At 40.8% G+C, this 22,250-nt stretch overlaps 1 protein-coding gene and 2 long non-coding RNA genes across 3 annotated transcripts; all 3 read left to right on the forward strand.

Moving 5' to 3' along the window:
- Nucleotides 1-13,674: 13,674 nt before the first annotated feature.
- Nucleotides 13,675-14,505, forward strand: LOC135934279 (uncharacterized). The gene is made up of 4 exons (XR_010574103.1): nt 13,675-13,770; nt 13,828-14,036; nt 14,092-14,273; nt 14,370-14,505. It is a non-coding gene; the product is annotated as an uncharacterized LOC135934279 (long non-coding RNA).
- A 67-nt stretch (nt 14,506-14,572) lies between these two features.
- LOC135948414 (uncharacterized) lies at nt 14,573-17,245 on the forward strand. The gene is made up of 4 exons (XR_010575814.1): nt 14,573-14,789; nt 14,911-15,439; nt 15,500-15,578; nt 15,642-17,245. It is a non-coding gene; the product is annotated as an uncharacterized LOC135948414 (long non-coding RNA).
- A 190-nt stretch (nt 17,246-17,435) lies between these two features.
- LOC135946921 (ankyrin-3-like) lies at nt 17,436-20,959 on the forward strand. The gene has a single exon (XM_065495412.1). The coding sequence runs from the start codon at nt 17,630-17,632 to the stop codon at nt 19,757-19,759; it is 2,130 nt and encodes a 709-aa protein (XP_065351484.1). The 5' UTR covers nt 17,436-17,629; the 3' UTR covers nt 19,760-20,959.
- The last annotated feature ends 1,291 nt before the right edge of the window (nt 20,960-22,250 follow it).

The following is a 22,250-nucleotide window of genomic DNA, read 5'->3' on the forward strand; positions in this document are numbered from 1 at the left end:
ATACTTTTGCCAGTGCTCAAACCGTCAAATGCCGCGCGAAATAAAGATTACTGAATTTTTCAAAAGCGTTTCCTAAAAAGTGTGACATTTTTTTAATTTAATACACATTCACCGTAATTTATTTCTTGGTCCAGCCTCAAATAAAAATTGCTTCTCAAGTCTAATGTCAGTGACAAAGATGTAAAAAGACTTATTTTCTCTGCTGCCATTTATGCCCAGGCCCTTCTCACGGCCGCGTTTTTTATTTCTTGCAGAAAATATCCACCAGTACTTTAGATTTTCCGGTCTTCTACCACTCATTGACTGATTAATTTGACGCAACTCTACATCCTCATGAATAATTATTGTTAGCGTTTCACGTATTGCTCACAACAAAGACATTTGCCAGAGACGTTTCCAATTTTTTTATCATATTTTTTCTATTAAATATTTAACAAAATCAACTGGATCACCAAGTAAAAAAAATTGTTAAATATAACAAAAATATATTATTGATTTGTTGCACCATCAGAATTTGATTGACATTTCATAGCGAGATAAGTCAAGTGCTAACTCCCATGTGTTGATCATCTTGGAAACATTATCGGCCCGTGCCGTCACCGCAAGAAAGTCCCACCTATGAATGATATGGCTCGCGTTTAAAAGAGAGGCGCAGGACAAAAATTTGCTCATTTCGTGGAAAATTTGGACTGACTTCGCTTCTCAACCACTTCGAGAGGACGCGTACAGCTACAATGTAAGTACTCAAAATCTACAATGACAAAATTGTTTATCGCACAATTTGTACAATTAATTTGAGGTAGTAACGTTGTTACAAAATTTACCTACGCTTCAAAATCTCAACGAGAATTTTGATGGCTTAAAATAAGGTATTTTCTCTTACTGCACGTTTTACCATGAACTCACTTAAGGAATAGAGAGGGGAATCGGGACGGGTTTTTGATCCCGTCCCTGTCCCATCCCAGAAAAAAAATAATCGCATCCCTGTCCCATTTTTCTCTCTCGGGTTCGTCCCTGTCCCTGTTTGCTGTTAAGCTTATTGTCCCTGTTTAGTCCTCTCCCCGAAACACACGGGAGATCAAAAACTCTTTTGATGGTTGACCAAACTTACGGATTAAAAAAAAAATCCGAAAATCAGTATTAAAGCCACTGGTTTATTCACCAAGAGACCAAAAATTTTAACTCTACACGTAATTTTCTAAAATATCTGACTTTTTTTGAACAAAATCTGACTATTTTCGGGTTAAATTCGGAAAAACCCTAAACCAGTTTGTTTTTCCAGCTGTTGTTTTGCGCAAAGAACCAAAGGTGCATTTTTGCGTATTGAAAAATTGGCGAACCCTGCGCAAGAGTGTTCACTTTTAAAAATATGTCGGCGGAGACAGTGACTAGACATAGACTTTTTACTATTTATGCTTCCAGGGTTCGCAAAAACTCGCGTTTTTCTGGAAAAACCCACAGCATTGCAAAAAAACTATTTTTTGCGGGTTTTTCTGCAAATTTGCGCATTTTTCCCGAAACATGCATTTTCATGGAAGATAAAAAAACTCTCATGATGGATGACCAAAATTAGGGGTTTTTAAAAATCAGTAAAAATAATGCTACTGGTTTCACCAAAAGACAGACAATTCCAAAAAAAAAAAAAATCAGAAATCTGACTTTTTTAGCGCGAAATGTGAATTTTTCGGGGTTAAATTCGGAAAAATGTAGAAAAACTCAAAACTGTTTTTTTTTTTGCGGAAAAAACCAGTGGTGCATATTTTGCACACTGCAAATTTGGCGAACCGACTTTTATACTGATTTTGTAGAAACCCTATTTTTGGTCATTAATAATGAGATTTTTTTTTTAAAAAAACGCGTGTCGGAAAAATGCACAAAATTGCAGAAAAAACACCACAAAAACAGTTTTTAGCAATTCAGTGGGTTTTTCAGGCGAAAATTCGGGTTTTTGCGAACCATGGAAGCAATTTAGTAAAAAGTCACTGTCTCCGGCGCCGACCTATTTTTAAAAGTGGGCACTCTTGCGAGGTTTAGAATTTACGTACAACTGTTAATTACTGACAAAAAATGGCTAATTTTAAATAAGAAAAATTACGAATCTGGTAAGGGGTCGAGGTGGTGGACTTAACAGGGACAAGGTTAAGAGCTAACGCAGGCACAGAGGAAAAAATGGGACAGGGACGGGATAAAAAAACCCCCTCTAGACGCATCATACGCGGATACGGCATTGCAAGCAAAAATTCATATTTTCCTGAATAATCAATGCATGCGGTGCCATAATTCAACTTTTGTAGAGTAAAAATTCAGACCTTGAAAAGGAGGACTTTGTTCGTACTTGCGACGCAAAAACCAGATATAAAAAGTGATTTTACTTTGTATAACACTTAGATAAGAATGCGTTCTAAATATTAGAGCGAAAATCTGTCCGAGGTAAAAGATAAGGACGAGACTTCAGAGAGGTTATCTGCTGATTTGATCATTTTTTACAAAATCAATTGCTCCGTCGGCGCCCCCAAAGCGAACGGATCGGGCTCCGGGGACTTTAAAGGGCACGGCTGAGGTTCGATCGGCGCGAAAATCGCTGGATGGGCTTCGGGATTTGGCGTTATTTTATATAATTTAATCAAGCGCTATGCGTCGGGGCGGGGGCGCGTTCGGTGCTCCCCCTCGGCTCGATCAGGGGATCGGCGGCGCCGTTGGCGCCCCAAAAAATCACCAAATACCCGCTAGAATTTCGGTCACCCTGAAAAAGGTCACCAGGGTAGGGAAGGCACCGGGGCTCTGCGAGATATTTCCAGGGAGGGGTCGTGAGCGATTATTCCTGCACCTGTCGAATTATTAGACCAAAGATTCCGAGGCGCCTCGGTCGAGATATTGATAAAAGGCTTGAAAATTCAAAATGATCGTTGCGTGGGCTGACTTTCAACAAAGCGGTTCTAAAATATCCGTAATAAAAAAATTCGTTAAAGAGTTGCCTAAAAAATTTTTTTAAGGCAATAAGTTTCATTTCCTCTCACATTTTCACCAAAATTGACTACATTTTTAATTTCCTTTGCGAATGGCAAATTATTGATGTGACACCATTGGACTTTGATTCACTTTTCATAACGAGATAAGAGATAAGTCAAGTGTACTTATACAAATTAGCTCTGCTGACACAAAGAGCGGCGTGTGCTGGCGGCCTTGGAAACATTATCATCCCGTGGCGTCACCTCACGCGAAAGTCTACATTAATACCCGCTAGAATTTAAATCTCGGGGTCGGTCTCTCTGAGAAAGGTCGCCAGGGTGGGGCTCGGCGAGACGTTTCCAGGGTGGGGTCGTGGGCCATCATTCCTCATCCCGTCGAATTTTATTAGACCAAAAAACCGAGGCGCCCCGGTCGAGACATTGGTAAAAGGCTTGAAAATTCAAAATTATCGTTGCGTGGGCTGAAATTCAACAGTGCGGTTCTGAAAGAAACATGCAATTTAAAAAAAGAGTCGTTTTGACGCCGCGCGTCGCAGTAAAGAGCAGTGCTTCGCTTTGCCGCGCTGCTGAAAGTCGTTGCTCACTGCTCCGCCACACTTTGCTTCGCCGCGCCGCTGCACAATGCTTCGCTGCAAACGCGCTCCTCCGCTCAGTGCTTCACCGCACTGAAAAGGTTCGCCGCATCGCGAAAATAGTATATTAAGTGTTGGTTGAAATTTCGTCACCGTGTATCTTGAACTCTGCAGGAAATCTCGAAAAATCATTAAAATTCGGCCTGGGAAAGGGTTTCAGGTTGATAAAACCAAAAAAGGTCGGTCGGCTATGGCAATTAAAAGCCCTTCGCGAGATGCGTCTGATGAGGGGTCGTGGTCGACGATACAACGAACGGTCGAATTTTAGCAAAAAAATCAACAAAAAGTGTGTGTGAGCCAGCCTAAAGCAATAAAATGCCCCTGCTGTGCATGCTGCTATTAGAGGTCTGAGCGAACCGCGCCGAGCCGCCTTTTTTGCTCAAATTTTGAACATGCCTCAGCCGCGTCAGCCAGCCGGGTACTATTTAAAAAAACTACGACTTCCAGCATTACAAAAAAAGCCGCTGTGAAGGTTCCCATATGCCGATCATTTTGCAGAAAATTTCATTAAGATGGATTTTTTTCAAGAAAATAAAAAAATGAAGTTTTCAAATTTTGTTATTTTTGCAACTCGAAATCTCGGGTTCTAACCATTAGAATTGCAAAAAAATAATCACCGTTATCCTCGTCTCGACCTCCCCTAACCAGCTGAGAGGTTTAGGGGTGCTTAGCCTCCACCCCTATAGTTTCTATACTTAAACTCCCTCGAAAAAGTGAAAAATTTTACACTTCTCTGGATTTTTTTAATTATTTGCACTTCATTAAAAAAATGTGTTTCTGGCACGAGGAATAAGTGTTAATATAGAAGAGTTTTTACAGGATAAAATATTTTTAAGCCCAAAGATGAAGCATGATAAAATGTGCTGTAATTTTTATATTTTGTTTTATTTGTATGACTTTGGCAAGAATAAACAACAATAATAATATTATCAAAATTGTATAGCAATGGGGTTGAAAGGGGATGGGGTAAGCACCCCCTAAACACTTTAGCTGCTTAGTGGCGGTTGAGACGAGTCTAACGGTGGGAATTTTTTTGCAATTCTAATAATTAGAACCCGAGAGATTTAGAGGTGCAAAAATTACATATTTTAAACAATTCCTCTATATTTTTTCGGTTTTTGCTTTCTTGGCACTTCCAAATCTCGGGTTCTAGGCATCACAATTACAAAAACTACCCACTGTTGGACTCGTCTCCACCTCCTCTGAGTAGCTGAAGGGTTTAGGGGTGTTTTCTCTCCACCCCAAGGTTGACATACAGCTTAAAAGATGCACAGTGAGCGGCGCCAGGAAACGGTCGTCGATTTTATTATCAAAATTTTAGCATAAGGGATTAAAGGGGATGGGAGTATACACCTCCCAAACCCTTCAGCTGCACTGAAGAGGTTGAGACGATCCTAAGGGTTGGTGGTTTTTGCAATTCTGACAATTAGAACTTGAGATTTAGAAGTACAAATAACCAAAAAAAAAAATGAAAAATGTCTTGTTTGTTTTAATTTTAATAATGGAATTTCTTGAAATCTAATAATAAAACCACTCGAAAATTATCAGCCTATTTTTTTGCTGCGGCAAGAATTGCTGGAATTAATTTTAATTTTAAAAGAAAAACAGATTTTTTTTTGGTTTATTGAAATCTTCTCCGATCCTTTGCCGGTTAAATAATGCTGGTTCCGTGTGAAATACCGGAAAAGGACCGGATTCCGGTTTCCATTTTCGGTTTCCTGTCTTGAGACAAGCTCTTTTTGTCTATAATAGGAATATTGCAAATAGGTTAATTAATTTTTGAGCCTGTTAATTATGTTAATTAATTTGTGAAACCTAATTATTACCATCTTTAAAAAAAATTTTGGGAAAAATTTGTTCGAAAAAAATTCAATTCAGTGACGTGATTTTTGTGAGTGACTAGAGCCGCGCCGTGAGCCAGCAGTCGCCTATATTAGGCGAGTGGCCGCAGCCGCGAGATTTAGGCGGCGAAGCCTGTTTAGCCAGCAGCCGACAAAAATTGGGTGGCTCTGACCTCTAGCTGCAATGCTTCGCGATTTCAAATCCACTTAAATGAACTCTAATAATCACGAGGGAAGCGAAAATAAGCGTAGGAACCACCAAAACAGGGTATTGACAGTTCTCAGGGTGCGCGACCTGAGGAAGGTCGGTGGCAGCGAGGGCGAGAAATTGCCGCCGAGCACCGTCAAATGTGCACGAAAAAGCTGAAAAAGCAATATAATTCGGCCTGGGAATGGATGTCAGGTCGCAGTACCCTGAGAAAGGTCGTTTGGGCAAGCCAAGACAAAGTCCTTCGCGATTACTGTCGAATGAGGGGTCGTGGTTGACCCTCCGACGAATGGTCGGATTTTCCCAAAATTAAAACCATTTTCGTTGCGGCCGGCACACAAAACGCCTTTTGCTGTGCAAACTCACTCGTGCGCAAAACCCATATAAAATTAATTTTGGAAAAGCCAAATCGCTGAAAATCGAGAATTGGGCCTCTTTCGACTCACTCGTGCTGATCCGAATGTCAAAATCGAAATTAACTGCCCAGGGGCTCCGCGGCGCCCTCGCGCGCAATTGCGCCGGCAGTGAAAAATCCGAATTTTCGAAACTCCACCGTATTTCGCCTATGGGCCCCAATTTTTTTGAAAATCAGTTTGCAAACTCTGTTTCCTCCGGAGGGCACGGCTGAGAGGTTCGATCGACGCGAAAATCGCTGGTCGGGCTTTGGGAGGTCACCCAGCATTTTTCTATCCCCGATACGACCCCGCGAGGGGTGGGTTTACCCGTTTCTAGAGTCTATCTTCTCTCTTAGCTCGGATGGCAACCAACCTTGGCGTTATATTATTATATAATTAAAATTCAGTGCCCATTTTCGCCCAAGCGAGTGACGTCACGAGGTCCGTCGCTCGTGGCGGCCATAGATATCTGCATGTTTACCGCTTTGTTTTCCCCACTGATTATTTGTGCACATTATTTAAAGCATCGTTTTGTCCTAATAAAGTGTGACATTTTCTTCACACGAAAGGATGTTTCACCCGTATAAAAGGTGTATTACAGTTGAAACATGTGTCGTGAAACTACTCGGCCTACCTCGATATAGAGTTTCGGTCCTTTTTTTTTATCAAAATGCACAGAAAATACTATTTTGCGAATGTTGAAATCAAGCCAAAAGCTGTGGGAATTAAAATTCTTGCAATCATAGACTTTTTCCCCAAGCGTTTGTTCCGGAGTCTTCTCTATTTATCATAGATTTGTATTCAGCACTTTAACAATTATTGGTATATGGCCACTTTCATTTAAAAGAACGTCTCTGAAAAATGCGGATACGTATAAGTCGCCTAAATTTGTATCCTTGTCCTCGTCCTGATATTACAATTATTGAAAAAAAAATCCGGAGCGGTGTAAGTGCGTTGTTTTTATTCAAAATAACTTTTAATTTAAACCAGTTATCAGCAAAATTTGGAGGTCGATTGGACGGGATTTTATGGCGCCGAAACTTTTAGGTGACACTTATACATATTTGCTTGAAGTACTTATTCATGGATGGTGCAGTTCCCATTTTGAAGCTAGGGAATGGGGACGTTCCCCTTATTTTTCGTTCTCTAAAAATTCCCGAAAAACGAATTTGAAACTTTAATTCTTGACTGAGTTGAGATGTCCCCTTGAAATTAGTTTTCGATCCTGAACAACTTTTGCATTTACAAAAAATTCGCAGGTCGAAAGTCAACGTTATTTCGAAAATTCAAAAGGGATGATAGCCCCTTCGATTTTTTCGAGGTTCAGAGCTGAAATGTAGCCCGTGAAATTCTGCTCAAGCACACCAAATTTCATAGGTGCAATCGCGATAGTTTTGCTGTAATTCGAATTTGAAGTTTGAAAACCTGCTCGAGGCCGCTTGACCGCGCATGGACTTTGAGCAACGAGTTCGCCTTTCGTTCGTCAAGTTAATTTTTTTCACATTTCACTTTGCTTAGAAGCACCAAGAGGGCCTAGGGTAGGCCAACGAAGGCCGAAATTGACCTTCAGGGTCTGTCCCTGACGTGACCCTGATATAAAAAATGTCGAAAGTTTCCAATTTCATCGAACTTGGTATCTTTTAATAAGTTTTCACCACTGTACATATCAAATATACGGCAAAAACTGCCGAATTGAAATCCTGAAACCGGTTCTTTAAATAATTATGGTAGCTATAAGTCATGACGTGTAATTATGGCTTTTTAAAATTTTGAAATCTGTAATGTATGATAAGATTTTTCTGTTTTGTACACATGAAGTTCATATTGAGTGTTGAAAATTAACGATAATATTCTTAAAATGTAACAAAATTCTAAAATCAATTTTTTTAAGTTTTATTTTAAGTTTCTTTTACTCTTACATTTTCAGCAAAATTGACTGCATTTTTAATTTCCTTTCTGAATGGCAAATTATTAATATGACACCATCGGACTTTGATCCACGAGATAAGAGATAAGTCAAGTACTTTTCTTATAGTACAAATTAGCTCTGCCGATACAAAGAGCGGCGTGTGCTGTCCTTGGAAACATTATCGGCCCGTGGCGCGCGTCACCTCACGCGAAAGTCTAACTTTTGGAAGAGATCGGAGATAAAGATGAGACTACAGGTCTTGATTTAATTTTTTTAACAAAATCAAATGCACCCACAGCTTTTTTCCACGCGGTAAAACGTGTATAGTTCGCCCCTGCTTCTCGTGACTTTTATATTTTTCGGATTTGGATTTTTTTGAACCGCCGTAACGACACTAAAGCTATTCTACGTTAATCATGTACGGCTGATTTTCTTGGAACTGTTTTTTATATTCTATATATCTTTGGTACAACGTTGTGCTATCCAAACACTTGCAAACATTTCATAAAACTCAAATAAAAAACATTTTGCGGCTACCCTGATTGTGAGGGTTAGCATGCGGTTGCGCCACATGTAACGCCGAACCAGCATGGTTGGCTGGCATTGTTAAGACACTTACATGAGTGTCAAAGCGATGGGAGTTATTTGTGCAGTTGGGAGATCTAATGCTGGCTACCCAATGACAGAAATGGCAAAAATGCGGTCAGATAAGTGACTTGAAATGCTCAAAGGGCTGGGAGGCGCATCGGCGGCTTTATGGACAAATGTCTGGCGTTTCAATTAAAGACTTCGGTGCGGGGAGGCGAAAAGATGGCCACATTTGGCCCAAGCTCTTTTGCGGCCACTCGGGCCACTCAGACACCAAGTTATCCGCTCGGCGGTGTTATTGGGACCTGAGACCCAGTGAGCTCATACCCCACGGGAGGTGCTGGGCTGCGAGATTATAATAATTAATGTATAATTTCGGCGCCTCATCTCTCACCGGCAGGTTTTTTAATTTAAAATTTCATCGGGCTCCCTGAGACCACGGGAAGTCACCAAATTTTTAACCGCACGAGACGAACCCCCGAGGGGTTGGTGTTGGAGTGTTGGTTCACCCGTTCCTCGTGTTTGCCGGACTCAGACGCGTTTCGTCGTGTGTCGTTCCGCGATCAGATTCCACATTTCACACCTTTGGATTTGATTCAATTCAAAGCCATTTCGTTGGAAGCGAGTGACATCACGAGGTCCATTGCTCACGGTGCCGATATCGGTTCGCAACCTGTTTATTTTCCAGGATCGCGCGCAATCTTTCTATGGTCGTTTCGGCCGTGTAATGTGTATTGCTGCTCCGGCGTTCGGAGTTGTTTCGCGTTCCATGGACCTTAAGCGCGCTTTCCGTGCGGTAGCTATTATGTATTTACATTTACACCGTTCTCGACTCTTTTATTTTCCGGATTCAGGCATTTATTTTCTAACAGCCGTCGCGGAACCGAAATGTTTGCTTTCACATCTCAGGAGCGTGGCTTTATATTCTCGCCGGTGTTTGGGTCGATTTTTATACACTTCAGGCACCCCTGAGTCAACATTTTTTCCGGGTGGAGGATTTTTATGTGGACCACCTCTAGAGGTCTGAGCCGCCCAATTATTGTCTGCTGCTGGCTAAACCAGCTCACAATCAGCCGCCTAAATCTCGCGACTACAGCGGCTTGCCTAATAGGCGGCTGCTGGCTCATTGGCGCGGCACGAGAGTCACTCACAAAAATGACGATTCTGAATTGAATTTTTTCCAAATTTATTTTTTACGAGGGTAATTAGGTTACCCGAATTAATTAACTTATTATTTGTACATTCCTATCAGTCAACAAGAGGGTAAGACAGAAAACCGGAATACGACATTTTTCCAGTTTTACACACCGAACCAGGAATATTTTAACCGGAACAGGACCGGACTGGATTTCAATATATCAAAAAATTCAGTTTTTTACTTTTTCAAATAATATTAAAGACCCAGTCAAGAGCTTTCCGACCATAAACTGCAGCGCGACGTGCGTAGCACAAGTAGAACCTTTTTTAACGCCAAAACAATAAGAGAAGTGCGCATGCGTCAGAGCTGATGAGGCCGAGGAAAGGCGTCACGTCAGCCGCTTGCAGCCGGCGGTCGGCGTTTGGCGTGTGCCAGCTCTGATGCAAGCGCATTTCTCACAAATAGGTTCATATTTTTGGCGGTAAAAACGTTCTTCTTGTGCTACGCACGTCGCGCTGCACTCTTTGATCGGAAAAAATATCAACTGTACCTAATTCGACCCTAAAGAACGATTGGTGTGCTCAGAAACTTCGTCAAAAACGGCCTTTAATCATACTCGCCGCAGCAAAAAAGCAGGCTGAAAATTTTGGAGTGGTTTTATACTTAATTTTCGAGAAAAAAAAAAACACAAAAAGTTAACCTGTTTTCGATTTTTTTGGGTTCTTTCCACCTCCAAATCTCGGGTTCTAACTATCAGAATTGCGTAAACTACCCACCATTAGACTCGTCTCGTCCTTCACTAACCATCCAAAGTGTTTACGGAGGCTTACCTTTCAACCACATTGCTATATTTTTGACAGTAAAAATTTTAGCAGTTTCTTCTTGGCTTAAAAATATTTTAAAATATCCAAAATTTCTTCCAAATTATCATCCCTTTGCTTTTTAAAAATTAAAGATTTCATTTTTTTAAATTAAATGCAAAATTAATTCAAAAATGGAACCTACCTTGTATAATACCGATCGACAGGGGGGAGGTGGAGTTAAGGGCGTGGGGGGGGGCGAGGCGTGTCTGAGCCCCAGAGGTTTTTAGCCGGGGGCCCTCATGGCCCCCCTCAACCGAATCGCCTCCCTATGCTTCAGTGTAAAAAGATCGCCAAAAGGGGGTGGATCAGGGTGAAACTCGGGTGGCCGACAAACGTGTTTTCAGGTGAGCAAAAGCCCGGATCCTCCCATAGGAGAATTTAAAAAAAATAAAAAATAACTGTGTTTTGCGACTCTTTCAGGGCTGCGGGGGGTTGCGGGGGAGCTGGGGGGATGAAAACTAGCCTATTACCCGCAGAATTTTTTGGCGAGTTTAATGAACACTAATTTTGGGCCGTGTAGCTTTAATAGCGGCCGAGATATAAGGGTCGGAAGGTGCCAAAACGTGGTTTGGACAATAATTATTTTTTCGGTGGGTCCGCCGCCACCTCTCATTCGAAAGAGGCTGCAATTAGCTAAATTTTCATCTTTGGTTCCGTCAAGCAGCTCGAACGGCGCACGAGATACGAGGGCCGAAAGGGTTAAAAAGAGGTGAAAATCGAAACTCCCATAAAGTATACATTTTTTTTCGGATCCACGGTGGAAAATTCCGAGATAGCCAATCTTTAGGTTTGACAAAAAATTATCCCCTGCGAGTATGAAATCCGCGCGACCTCTTCAGGGTCAGCGCGTCAGCGGTGACCTTTCCAAGTTACAAAACGCGGTTTTCCGGTTCCCCAGGGCCCTGAAACTCGAGATTCGGATAGAGCACACCAAGACAAAGCCAACGGTGTGCGGAAAAGATTTTTCCGGCCCATAGCGCCGGAGCTATTAACCGGGCAAATTTGCCCATTTTAACCATGGGTACCTTTCGTCAGGTATGGCGGTGGCCCTGGGCAAACTAAAAATCAAAAGGAGTCGATGCGAAATTTATCTGGGACTGTTTTAAGACCAAATTCGACCTGATCGGATAAAAAAAAACGCGGAGAAGATACTTTTGGCGCGCGGCGAGGAACGGATTTCCTCCTCCCATTAGCTTAACATGGGAAATTAAAATTCAGATTTTTGGTTAGTATTTTTTTTTTTTTTGGTCGGCGAATAGTGTCTGTAAACCGATTTTGAAAAAGTTCGTGCCCGTAGCCGAATTACGGCGGAGGATTGAAAATTCGCATTTTGCATGGCACGCGGCGCAAATGGACACGTCAAAAATACGCGCGACGGCGCCCGCGGAGCCGCTGGGCACTTAATATCGAATTTGGCGATCAGATACATACGAGTGCGTGTCTGATTCTCGAGTTTCAGTGGTTTTGCAATTCCAAAATTGATTTTATAAGGGTTTTGGTATTTTTGATGTGTGCAATGTGTGCGTAGCAGAAGGAACGTTCGGTGCGGCACCGACTGAAATGGTTTTATTTTTGGGAAAATTCGACCGTTCTTCGCAGAGTCGACCACGACCCCTCATTCGACAGTGCTCGCGAAGGGCTAAAACTGGGCATGCCCAAACGACCTTTCTCAGGGTACCCCGATCTGAGATCGTTTCCGAGGCCGAATTAAATTGATTTTTCAGCATTTTTAAGCATGTTTGACTCTCCGCCCTTCAAACCACCAACCTTTCTCAGGTCGCGCACCTTGAGCACTTTTACTGCGCGGTTCTGGTGGCGGCCACGATTCTTTTCGGTTCCTTCGTTGTTATTAGAGTGCATTTAAGTGGCTTTTGAATTCGCGAGCGGTGCAGCATGCACAGCAGGCGCATTTATTGCTTTTTGCCCGGTTCACAGACAATTTTAAATTATTTTATTGCCACAATTCGACCGATCGTTGCAGAATCGACCACAACCCCTCATTCGACAGTGCTCACGAAGGGCTTTTAACTGACGCATCCAACCAACCTTTTTCAGGGTACCCCGACCTGAAACTATATCCCAGGTCGAATTTTAATAATTTTTTCGGGATTTCTTCCTAAGCTCAAGAAGCACAGTGCGGCGATGCACGTTCTGCATGAAAATACAATTTATTGCTCGCAGTAAATGGTAAAATCCCGCTACAAATAAATATTTAAAAATCGTTTGGCCTGGTCTTTGACCAGCAAAATAAAGAAAATGTTGTATAAGGTAACTCTTCAGTCTTGCAGCAGCTTTTAACGTATTTCTTTAATCATTACTCGAGAATTTTTGTAATTAATAAAGTACTTTGAGCATTTATTTATTCTCTCGTTGTGTTACTTTTTCTGATTACAGTTTTATCGATGAAATGGGAAAATATCAGCTTTTGAAATCGACTCAGTAGTCATCCCACTAAGATGCAAGCAGAAAGCAATAATTATTTCGCTTACTGTATGCAAACGGACAGCGGAAATAATTACTTTATTGTTCCGTCAAAGTATTTGAAGCAAAGTCCAAATGCAAGACATTCGAATCCAGGAGTTGCCTGGAACACTCTTGGACAAGAATTCTGGGGAGCTGTGTTCCAATCAGCATGGCACGAGTCTTTGGAGGTAGACCCTGACGATGGGTCCTTCCTGGACAAAAAACAAAAGACTGACAAAGATTTCGAGCACTTGCTGACTGATGCAGGGAACAAAGAATGTCTCATTCTTGCCACTGCTTTCTCCATCCAAGAACTGCAACAGTACGTTGAAACGAGCGCCATCAAAGTTCCAAAGAACTACAAACGATTGGATGATTTTGTCGCTTCAGGAAATCAACAACTCAACGAGCCGCAGCAGGTACATCAAGAGTTTATTTCTTTGAAACCAATATTTGATCTTGACCACAGACAATGATAAAGAACCCATCCTCTACGACTATGTTTCAGCAAATCGAGCAAGTTGAGAGTAGTGAATTCAACCAGCAAACGAGTAATAAAGATTACTTAATAACGGCTTTAAAAAGCTCGGAGGAGTCAAACTCTGCCACAATATCTCCAGGAGGTATGCAAACATTTTCTCTCATTGAAATTTTATATAAATTACCTCTCTAGGCAATCCACACAATCGGCCTGAAGGGGTAGCGAGTCTAGGATTTTTTGAATCTGATATAGATGGACGTTTCACCAGGGCAAACGCAGACAAGTAATTTTCCTGTGTTTTGATCTAGTTAAAAACTATATTTAATATCTCTTTTTCAAGTGTTTGTGTCCTGGTCATTCACTACGAGTTCAAAAACGATCCTAATTTTGCGTTCCGAAAAGGAGACGCTAAAGACGTAGAAAACCTAAAGACTTTCTTTGGGGAAAACCGAAATTGCAATTTCCGTAACTTTCGGTCCCCAAACAAAAAGACTCTGCTCCAACTTCTGGGAGATCAAGAAAAGCTTTTGCAGTTTTTCAACTCACAAGGTATCTCGTTCTAATTAAAAGTCTTGTTAAAACTTATGTTCACTTTCTGATTCAGATGACGTACCCTCTGTTTTCGTGCTTTTCATCCTCTCTCATGGGTCTGAAAACGGAATGATATTTACCGACCACTTAAAAAGTGAAACTGATGAGAACGAATATTTCACAACAGATGAGGTGCTTGACTCATTACAGAGGCTACAGAGTTTCGATAAATGTCTAAAAGTCGTGAATTTTGGGGTAAGCATGAAGCAAACAATTTATAACTATATGCTGGATACCCAAAAATTTGCCAGATGAATTAAGTTACTTAGAAAATATTCTTTAATCTTTCAGCCATGCCGGGGGCCATTGGAAGATTCAAAATTCGACAGGAAGAATTCATACGAAAACTACAGAAACATGAATTCATGCAGAATCACCACTCGCCCAGGAATGCACAATTTTTACGTGTTCTATTCTACAGTTGAAAGTAATTTTATAACAGCTTCAATCAACTCCTTCGTAATATTTATTTTTAATATCGGTTTTAGCGACATTGGCCAACACTGATGAATATGGTTCATGGTTCGTCAGAATTATCTGCACGTGTCTAAGCAATGCTAAAGATGAGCCCTTGTTGAAAATTTTCACCATTGTTCAGAATAAAATGCATCAAGCGTCACGCTCTTCAATAAACTTAGCAAACCACACTTATCTTGGGCAGACACCAGAGCTCAAAATGTTTCAACAGGACAGAAAATTCATAATCTCAAAGTGAGTATCAGAAAAATAAAACGGATATCGATCGATAATAGTAATCCTATAGTTAACTCATCATTAATCTAAATAATCTAGCGAACACACCATGGCAATTTAATTCAACCGATTTTTTCAGGGCAAAAATCGCTGGAAAACCTTTTTCAACCCATGATGGGCGTGGTATCGTGAGCAAAGTCTCGAATGAAATACTTTCCGAATATTTCTCCTGGAAATCGGACGAAGGAAATGAGATCAGGGGTCGTAGAGGTTTCATTTTATCCGTGGTCCAAAACCAACAAGTGCAAGAAATAAAAAGAGTACTTCAAAACCAAGACTTCGAAATTACCGACTGGACACTTAGCGATCAATCCTTGATGTTTTATAATGAGCTAGGCTAGTATTTAATATAAATTTAGGATTTAAATTTGATTTAATTCTGGTTTTATGCAGTGTCCCAGTTGGAACCAGACGTGGGCTGCATCATGACCTGCATATTTAGCCCTGTATGTGTAAACGAAGAAAAAGAGGTTTGCGTGCGCGTGGGTCAAAAGACTCGTCCAATCACGAGCATCATACAGAGTTTGGTCGGCCCTAAAAATGAAAAATTGATAGGAAAGCCGAAAATTCTGTTCGTTGTTAACATGGAGGCACCACAAAGGGACAATGTAAGCTCTACTCCAACTTTTATTACAAACGATGAGTTTGATGCATATCTTTTGATTTAGGTCTCTAAGACCATGAAAGATTCACAAGTCTCTGCTACAAACCATAGTGGCTGGCTAGTTTTGATATTAAAATATGAAGGTAAGCTAAGAAAGAACGTCTTTTATTTAAAGGTGTGCATATATTTAAAATCTTATTTCACAGATGCATTAGAGGAAATGATTGAACTTTTTGGGAAGATCGACGAGAAAAGCCTGCAAGAACTTCTGGAGCCTCTACTAACTCGTGAGTCCAATAGAGATGACATGGTTCTTCTCAATTCTACTTTGCAATATCTCATCAAATTCCCTATTTGGCCAAGAGCATTTGTCAAACCCGATTTCAAGTTTAAAAAGACAAAAACCCTCCGTGGCCGTATGGATAGTTTTAAAATTTCAACTGTAACTCGTAAAGAGAAGATCGATTTTGCAACATTATTGAAAAAAGCCAAAACATTGTTTGATGAAAACAAAAAATCGATTGAGACCCTGAGTAGTCTAGAACATCCACAAATTTCAAGCGATATTCAATCTTCGATAACGATGAATCACGCCAAAGATTTAGAAGCAATCTCCCCAGAGAGAGATCCAGCTGAAGCGAGCATTGTTTGGCTATTTAATTCAGTTGCTGGAGCAGGCAAATCAACCATTCTTATAGAAATGAAGTACCAACTAACCAAAAATGATGGAGGTTTTAAAATACTGCTGATTCCTCTAAAAAAATACTATCGGTACTTATTTGAAATGCCGCCTGCATCAAATGTCGAAGATGGAATCCAATTCCTCGTAAAAACAACATGCAATTCTAAAGACGACATCACCAACTGGATTAAGAAGAGAGAACTCATTGTTTTCCTCGACGGATTTGACGAAATGTGCCCAGATTTCAGAGAAAAAATCTTAAAAATCTTGATCGCATTAAATAATGCAAGAGTCCCACTCTTTATCGGAACCAGGCCTCACGAAGTGCACCATATTCAAGATAAGATAGACAACTCGACGATAGTTGAGATCAAACCCCTGGATGAATCAAAGCAAATAGAGTTTCTCAAGACCGTTGCCGGAAAGAATCTGCAAGAAATCAAATCATTGAGAGAGAAGTTCAAAGAACAAGACATTCTGAGAAACCCACTCTATCTCTCTTTGTTGGCAGAGTATGGAGGTGAAGGAAACCTGTATGAAATATTTGACAAAATAGTGCGACACAAAGTAGAAATTTGTTTGAAGAGAGAAAATGGAGGAAAAGATGTGGGAGAGGGGATGATTCACAAATCATTGCAGTTCATTCAATTGGTGGCCTCTCGTTATGTAACAGGAGTAAAGATTGACCAAGGCAGTGTTACGAAGGAAGAATTGGAAAAAATGAACGCTTTTGGAGTTGTGACATATTATAATGAGAGAGTAAATTTCACTCACCAAACGTTTGCAGAATTTCTTACCGCACAAAAATTTGTATTTGATTTAACAAACCCACAAACTCAAAAAGTGCCCTTGTTCAACGATGAATTGGTGCAGTGCAGGAAGTTCGTAGACCTTTTCTTTTCTACGAAAATGGATGAGGACACGTTCTACTCATTGTCAGAGGCATTTAGATTTTGTGCTAAATCAACAGACTCTTTGAAATTAGTCAAACAATTTTGTCAAGAGAATTTGCAACAAATGTTCAAGCTGCTCAACCCCGATCTCTCATTAAAAGATGAATATGGTAAAAACGCTTTGCACTTCGCTTTGCACCACCTTGAAATGGTCAAGATGGTACACGAAATGGACAGCCAGTTAGCGACAGAAAAAACCATCGAGGGAGCAAACTGTCTCCACCTGGCGATTGCTGACGAAAAATGCAGCGAGGAAGTGGCTCTTTGGATTTTGCAAAACACTGAAGTGGACAAAAACGCTCAAACCAAATATGTAGACCCACCACTTATGCAGGCTTTTGAAAACCAAAAATGGGAAGTAGCAAACCAGCTTATATTAGCTGATGTTGAAGTTAACAAGATTAATTTTTTTGGAAAATCAATTTTACACGAAGCAGTCAAGTCAAATAAATTAGATTTAGTGCAAGTACTTCTTCATAAGGTCTGCAATGTCAATTTAAAAGATTTTTCTGGAGCAACAGCTCTTCACCTAGCTGCTGGGTGGAATAAAAACCAAGAAATGGTGAACATTTTGCTTGAAAATGGTGCCGAAATAAACGCACAAGACACTAATAAACGAACCGCACTGCATTACGCCGCTAATTATAGTCCAGCTGCAGACATTATCCAGAGGCTGCTCGAAAAAGGTGCCAACGTTCATTTACAAGATCAAAGTGGTTGTACAGTCCTTCACCAAGTTGCTAGATGGAATGAAAACCCGGAAATAGTTAAAATTTTGCTTGACAATGGAGCCAAAGTAAACGCACGAAACAAAGATAAATGTACCGCACTGCACTTCGCCGCAAAACATAACACAGCTGCAGAAATTGTCCAAACGTTGCTCGAAAATGGCGCCTACGTTGATTCACAAGATGAAGAAGGATGTACAGCCCTTCACCTAGCTGCAGAGTGGAATAAAAACCAAGAAATAGTGAAAATTTTAATTGAAAACGGTGCCAAAGTAAACACAGGAGCCAATATTAACAGGACTGCTCTGCACTACGCCGCTTTTAATAACCAAGCTCCAGAAATAGTCCAAACGCTGCTCGAAAACGGCGCCGACGTACATTTACAAGAAGAAAAAGGACGTACAGCTCTTCACCTAGCTGCAGGGTGGAATAAAAACCAAGAAATAGTAAAAATTTTAATTGAAAACGGTGCCAAAGTAAACATAGGAGACAATAATAAATTGACTGCTCTGCATTACGCCGCTTTTAATAACCAAGCTCCAGAAATAGTCCAAACGCTGCTCGAAAACAGCGCCGACGTACATTTACAAGAAGAAAAAGAAGGACGTACAGCTCTTCACCTAGCTGCTAGGTGGAATAAAAACCAAGAAATACTGAAAATTTTAATTGAAAACGGTGCCAAAGTAAACTCAGAAGACAATGATAAATGGACTGCTCTGCATTACGCCGCTAGTTATAACCAAGCTCCAGAAATAGTCCAAACGCTGCTCGAAAACGGCGCTGACGTACATTTACAAGAAGAAAAAGAAGGACGTACAGCTCTTCACCTAGCTGCAGGGTGGAATAAAAGCCAAGAAATAGTGAAAATTTTAATCGAAAACGGTGCCAAAGTAAACGCAGGAGCCAATAATAACTGGACTGCTCTGCATTGTGCCGCTAGAAATAACCAAGCTCCAGAAATAGTCCAAACGCTGCTCGAAAACGGCGCCGACGTACATTTACAAGAAGAAAAAGAAGGACGTACAGCTCTTCACCTAGCTGCAGGGTGGAATAAAAACCAAGAAATACTGAAAATTTTAATTGAAAACGGTGCCAAAGTAAACGCAGGAGCCAATAATAACTGGACTGCTCTGCATTGTGCCGCTAGAAATAACCAAGCTCCAGAAATAGTCCAAACGCTGCTCGAAAACGGCGCCGACGTACATTTACAAGAAGAAAAAGAAGGACTTACAGCTCTTCACCTAGCTGCAGGGTGGAATAAAAACCAAGAAATACTGAAAATTTTAATTGAAAACGGTGCCAAAGTAAACTCAGAAGACCATGATAACTGGACTGCTCTGCATTGTGCCGCTAGAAATAACCAAGCTCCAGAAATAGTCCAAACGCTGCTCGAAAACGGCGCCGACGTACATTTACAAGAAGAAATAGAAGGACTTACAGCTCTTCACCTAGCTGCAGGGTGGAATAAAAAACAAGAAATACTGAAAATTTTAATTGAAAACGGTGCCAAAGTAAACTCAGAAGACAATGATAAATGGACTGCTCTGCATTACGCCGCTAGATTTAACCAAGCTCCAGAAATAGTCCAAACGCTGCTCGAAAACGGCGCCGACGTACATTCACAAGAAAAAGACGGATTTACAGCCGTTGACCTAGCTGCTAGGGGGAATGAAATCCCAGAAATAGTGAAGATTTTGCTTCAAAAAGGTTCCAAAGTAAACGCACAAGACGATATAAAACGAACATCACTGAATTATGCCGCTGAAAGTAACAAAGTTGCAGAACCGGTCCAAGACCTACACGAAAACGGCGCTAACGTTCATTCACAAGATCAAGAAGGATTGCCAGCCGTCTTTCAGCACCTAGCCTCTTGGTGTGATGAAAACCCAGAAATAATTAAAAATATTGTTGCAACAGTTGGATATACAGCCCCTCGCTTTTTTGAATCTGATCTGGATTGAAACCACTTGCAGAACTGTTAAAAGAAATCGGCTTGAAAAAGGTGCCGACGTATTACAAGATCAAGACGGACTTTCGCAGCTCCTTCACCTTTTGGGTATAGTGAAAACCTAGAAAAAGTAAAAATTTTGTTTGAAAATGGTGCCGCGAAGTAAATAGACAACTCAATAAACATTGGAACACACTGCATTTTCGCCGCTAGATATTTACTGATCTCCAGAAGTGGTCGAAGAGCTGCGCTTGATAAAGGCGCCGAGATTAACTTACTGCTTTATTTCTCGTGGTTAAGCATAATACAGTGAAAGAACTGCTCCAAAAGCTGCTCAACCATGGTGAAAGTGGAAGAAAGTGCCGCTGTATTACGTCCAATGAAAATATACCCATAATTAAAGACTCAAAGAAAATGACTCTGACGTCGTAATGTTAAGTGATCAAAAAGATGTTTTTGATTTTCTTTTTTTAAAAAAGTGCGCAGCTAAACCTGAACAAGACAAAATCGGGGAAATGTGTCTTACGCCACATTTGCAAAGCCGAGACAATGTGTGTTTGAAATCTGCAATTTTCACACGAGTCAAAATATTCAATAACTATTATAATATATATCAATCATTATCACTAAACTTACAATAGTAAAAATTAATAAATCGAATTTAGTACCGTACTGCCTTCCTGCCACTACTATCGTAACTTTTAGTTTCCATTAAACCCAAATCGCCAGATGGCAGTGTAAATAAGGTGCTATAAGCGCTGCACCCTGACTGCACCTTTAACCTCGCACGACAGCAGGCCGAAGCGAATATGTTCTTTCTAGCTAGGAATGAGATTTCATGCGATAAAGATCAAGAAGCTTTGGTGTCATAATAAATAGACCGGAATTACGGGTCTTAACGATATCTCGAGTGCCACATTTCTGCAATAGAAAAGACGAATATAGGAAAAGATGCATTTCTGTCGCGGCTTCTTGGTTTCCATAGTATATATCATTGTAGCATTAAATTTATGGGCCAATTATGAATGTAAATAGCATTAAGGAATGAAAAATTATCCAACGTGACCATTAACTTTAAAACGTTTTAATTTTATGAGTTTGCTTATCATTTAATTTTAGTTTTGATGTAAACAATTATTTGTATAATACATGTAAATATTTTGGACTTTATGGGAATAAAAATGTTCTGGTACTGGCATGTTTTAAAATAAAATGTTTCCTTAAAAGAATGATTAGATTTTTTATATTTTACTAAACCTCTTAGAAAGTTTATTGTTTGTGCCAAATTTCTGTTATTCAAATTTAACCCTTCCGCGCAGGAGTTTATGTCATTTCAGCTTGATTTTATAAACTAAATCGCTCTATGGGAGGCGGAAAGTCTCACTCAGCCAGTCTCGTCTCCACGCGGCCTTCACCTTCCAAACACAGACAATAACGAGCAAATACAGTATATCACCTGGCGGCGTCATCCAAACAGCAGCGAAGATATTTTTTCCATACTATTTCTTTTGCATTTAATTAAATGCATCCTTGGATATTGAGAAAAAAAATCCGCCTTTGAAGCTCTGACCGGAAAAATTTAAAGCACGCAATTGGCTCATTTCGTAGTAAAACACTAAAGCGAAAACAGCATGCTTTGTCTCATTATTTTGAGCCCAATATAAATTATTAAACAAATCAAAAAAGTTTTTAACACTCACCGGTCCAGCTTTGATGAAGATGAAACCTCCAGGCAGTCTCCAAACTGCGTCTCCGCACCGCTGCTGACAACTGAGAGATCGGTCCTAGGACACGTGACAGGTAAGTGACACTCGATTTAAATCCCGATGTCCAGGCGAAAATCGCCGAAATCCGGTTGCAACGAATGCACCGTGATTCCCAGCTGACATCGATTTGAGTAGGGGAAGGAGAGGGTGAATGGCCAGGTAGGTAGTGATTGGGAAGGCGGTGTCCGCGGAGAAGCGGCCTGACGCCACTGCTACACCCGCTCGCACACCGACGCCCGCTTCCACACGCCACACCACTGCAACACGAGTCAAAAATTTGCATCAAATCTACCCTCAAACCCAGGTGGAAATTTAAATGAATTTCATAATTTATTATTAAACAAATATCCTACATCCTACCCTGACTCAGGGTTTATAATGGTTGATTATTTTGAAGGAAATAATAATTTAACAAAAAAGGCTGGAAATAAAATTCAAATAAATTTACACACTCAGAGTGTTTACTCTGATGTCAGGTCAGGGAATTGTTAGCTTGAGGGATAGAAGGTAAGTGAATCAGGATCAGCATACCTGAAGGTGGTCTCGTCAGCGTGCATGGAGAAGCCACTGCTGGTGCACACCTGGCGGCGAAGGGTACGACTTGTGGCCGCTCGACACCGACGTCTTGAATGATTAAGGTATGGAGTCGCATTGCACCTGCTCCACCTGAGAGTCGCTGCTCTGCACCTTTACCTCCTTTTTCTACCAATCAACGTCAACCCTCGTCAGGTCAGCTTG

Source organism: Cloeon dipterum, chromosome 1 (genome assembly GCF_949628265.1).
Source record: "Cloeon dipterum chromosome 1, ieCloDipt1.1, whole genome shotgun sequence".
Lineage (NCBI taxonomy): Eukaryota > Metazoa > Arthropoda > Insecta > Ephemeroptera > Baetidae > Cloeon > Cloeon dipterum.

Coding starts and splice junctions, on each gene's coding strand:
- LOC135946921 (XM_065495412.1), top strand. CDS start 17,630: ATGGTGAACATTTTGCTTGAAAATGGTGCCGAAATAAACGCACAAGAC.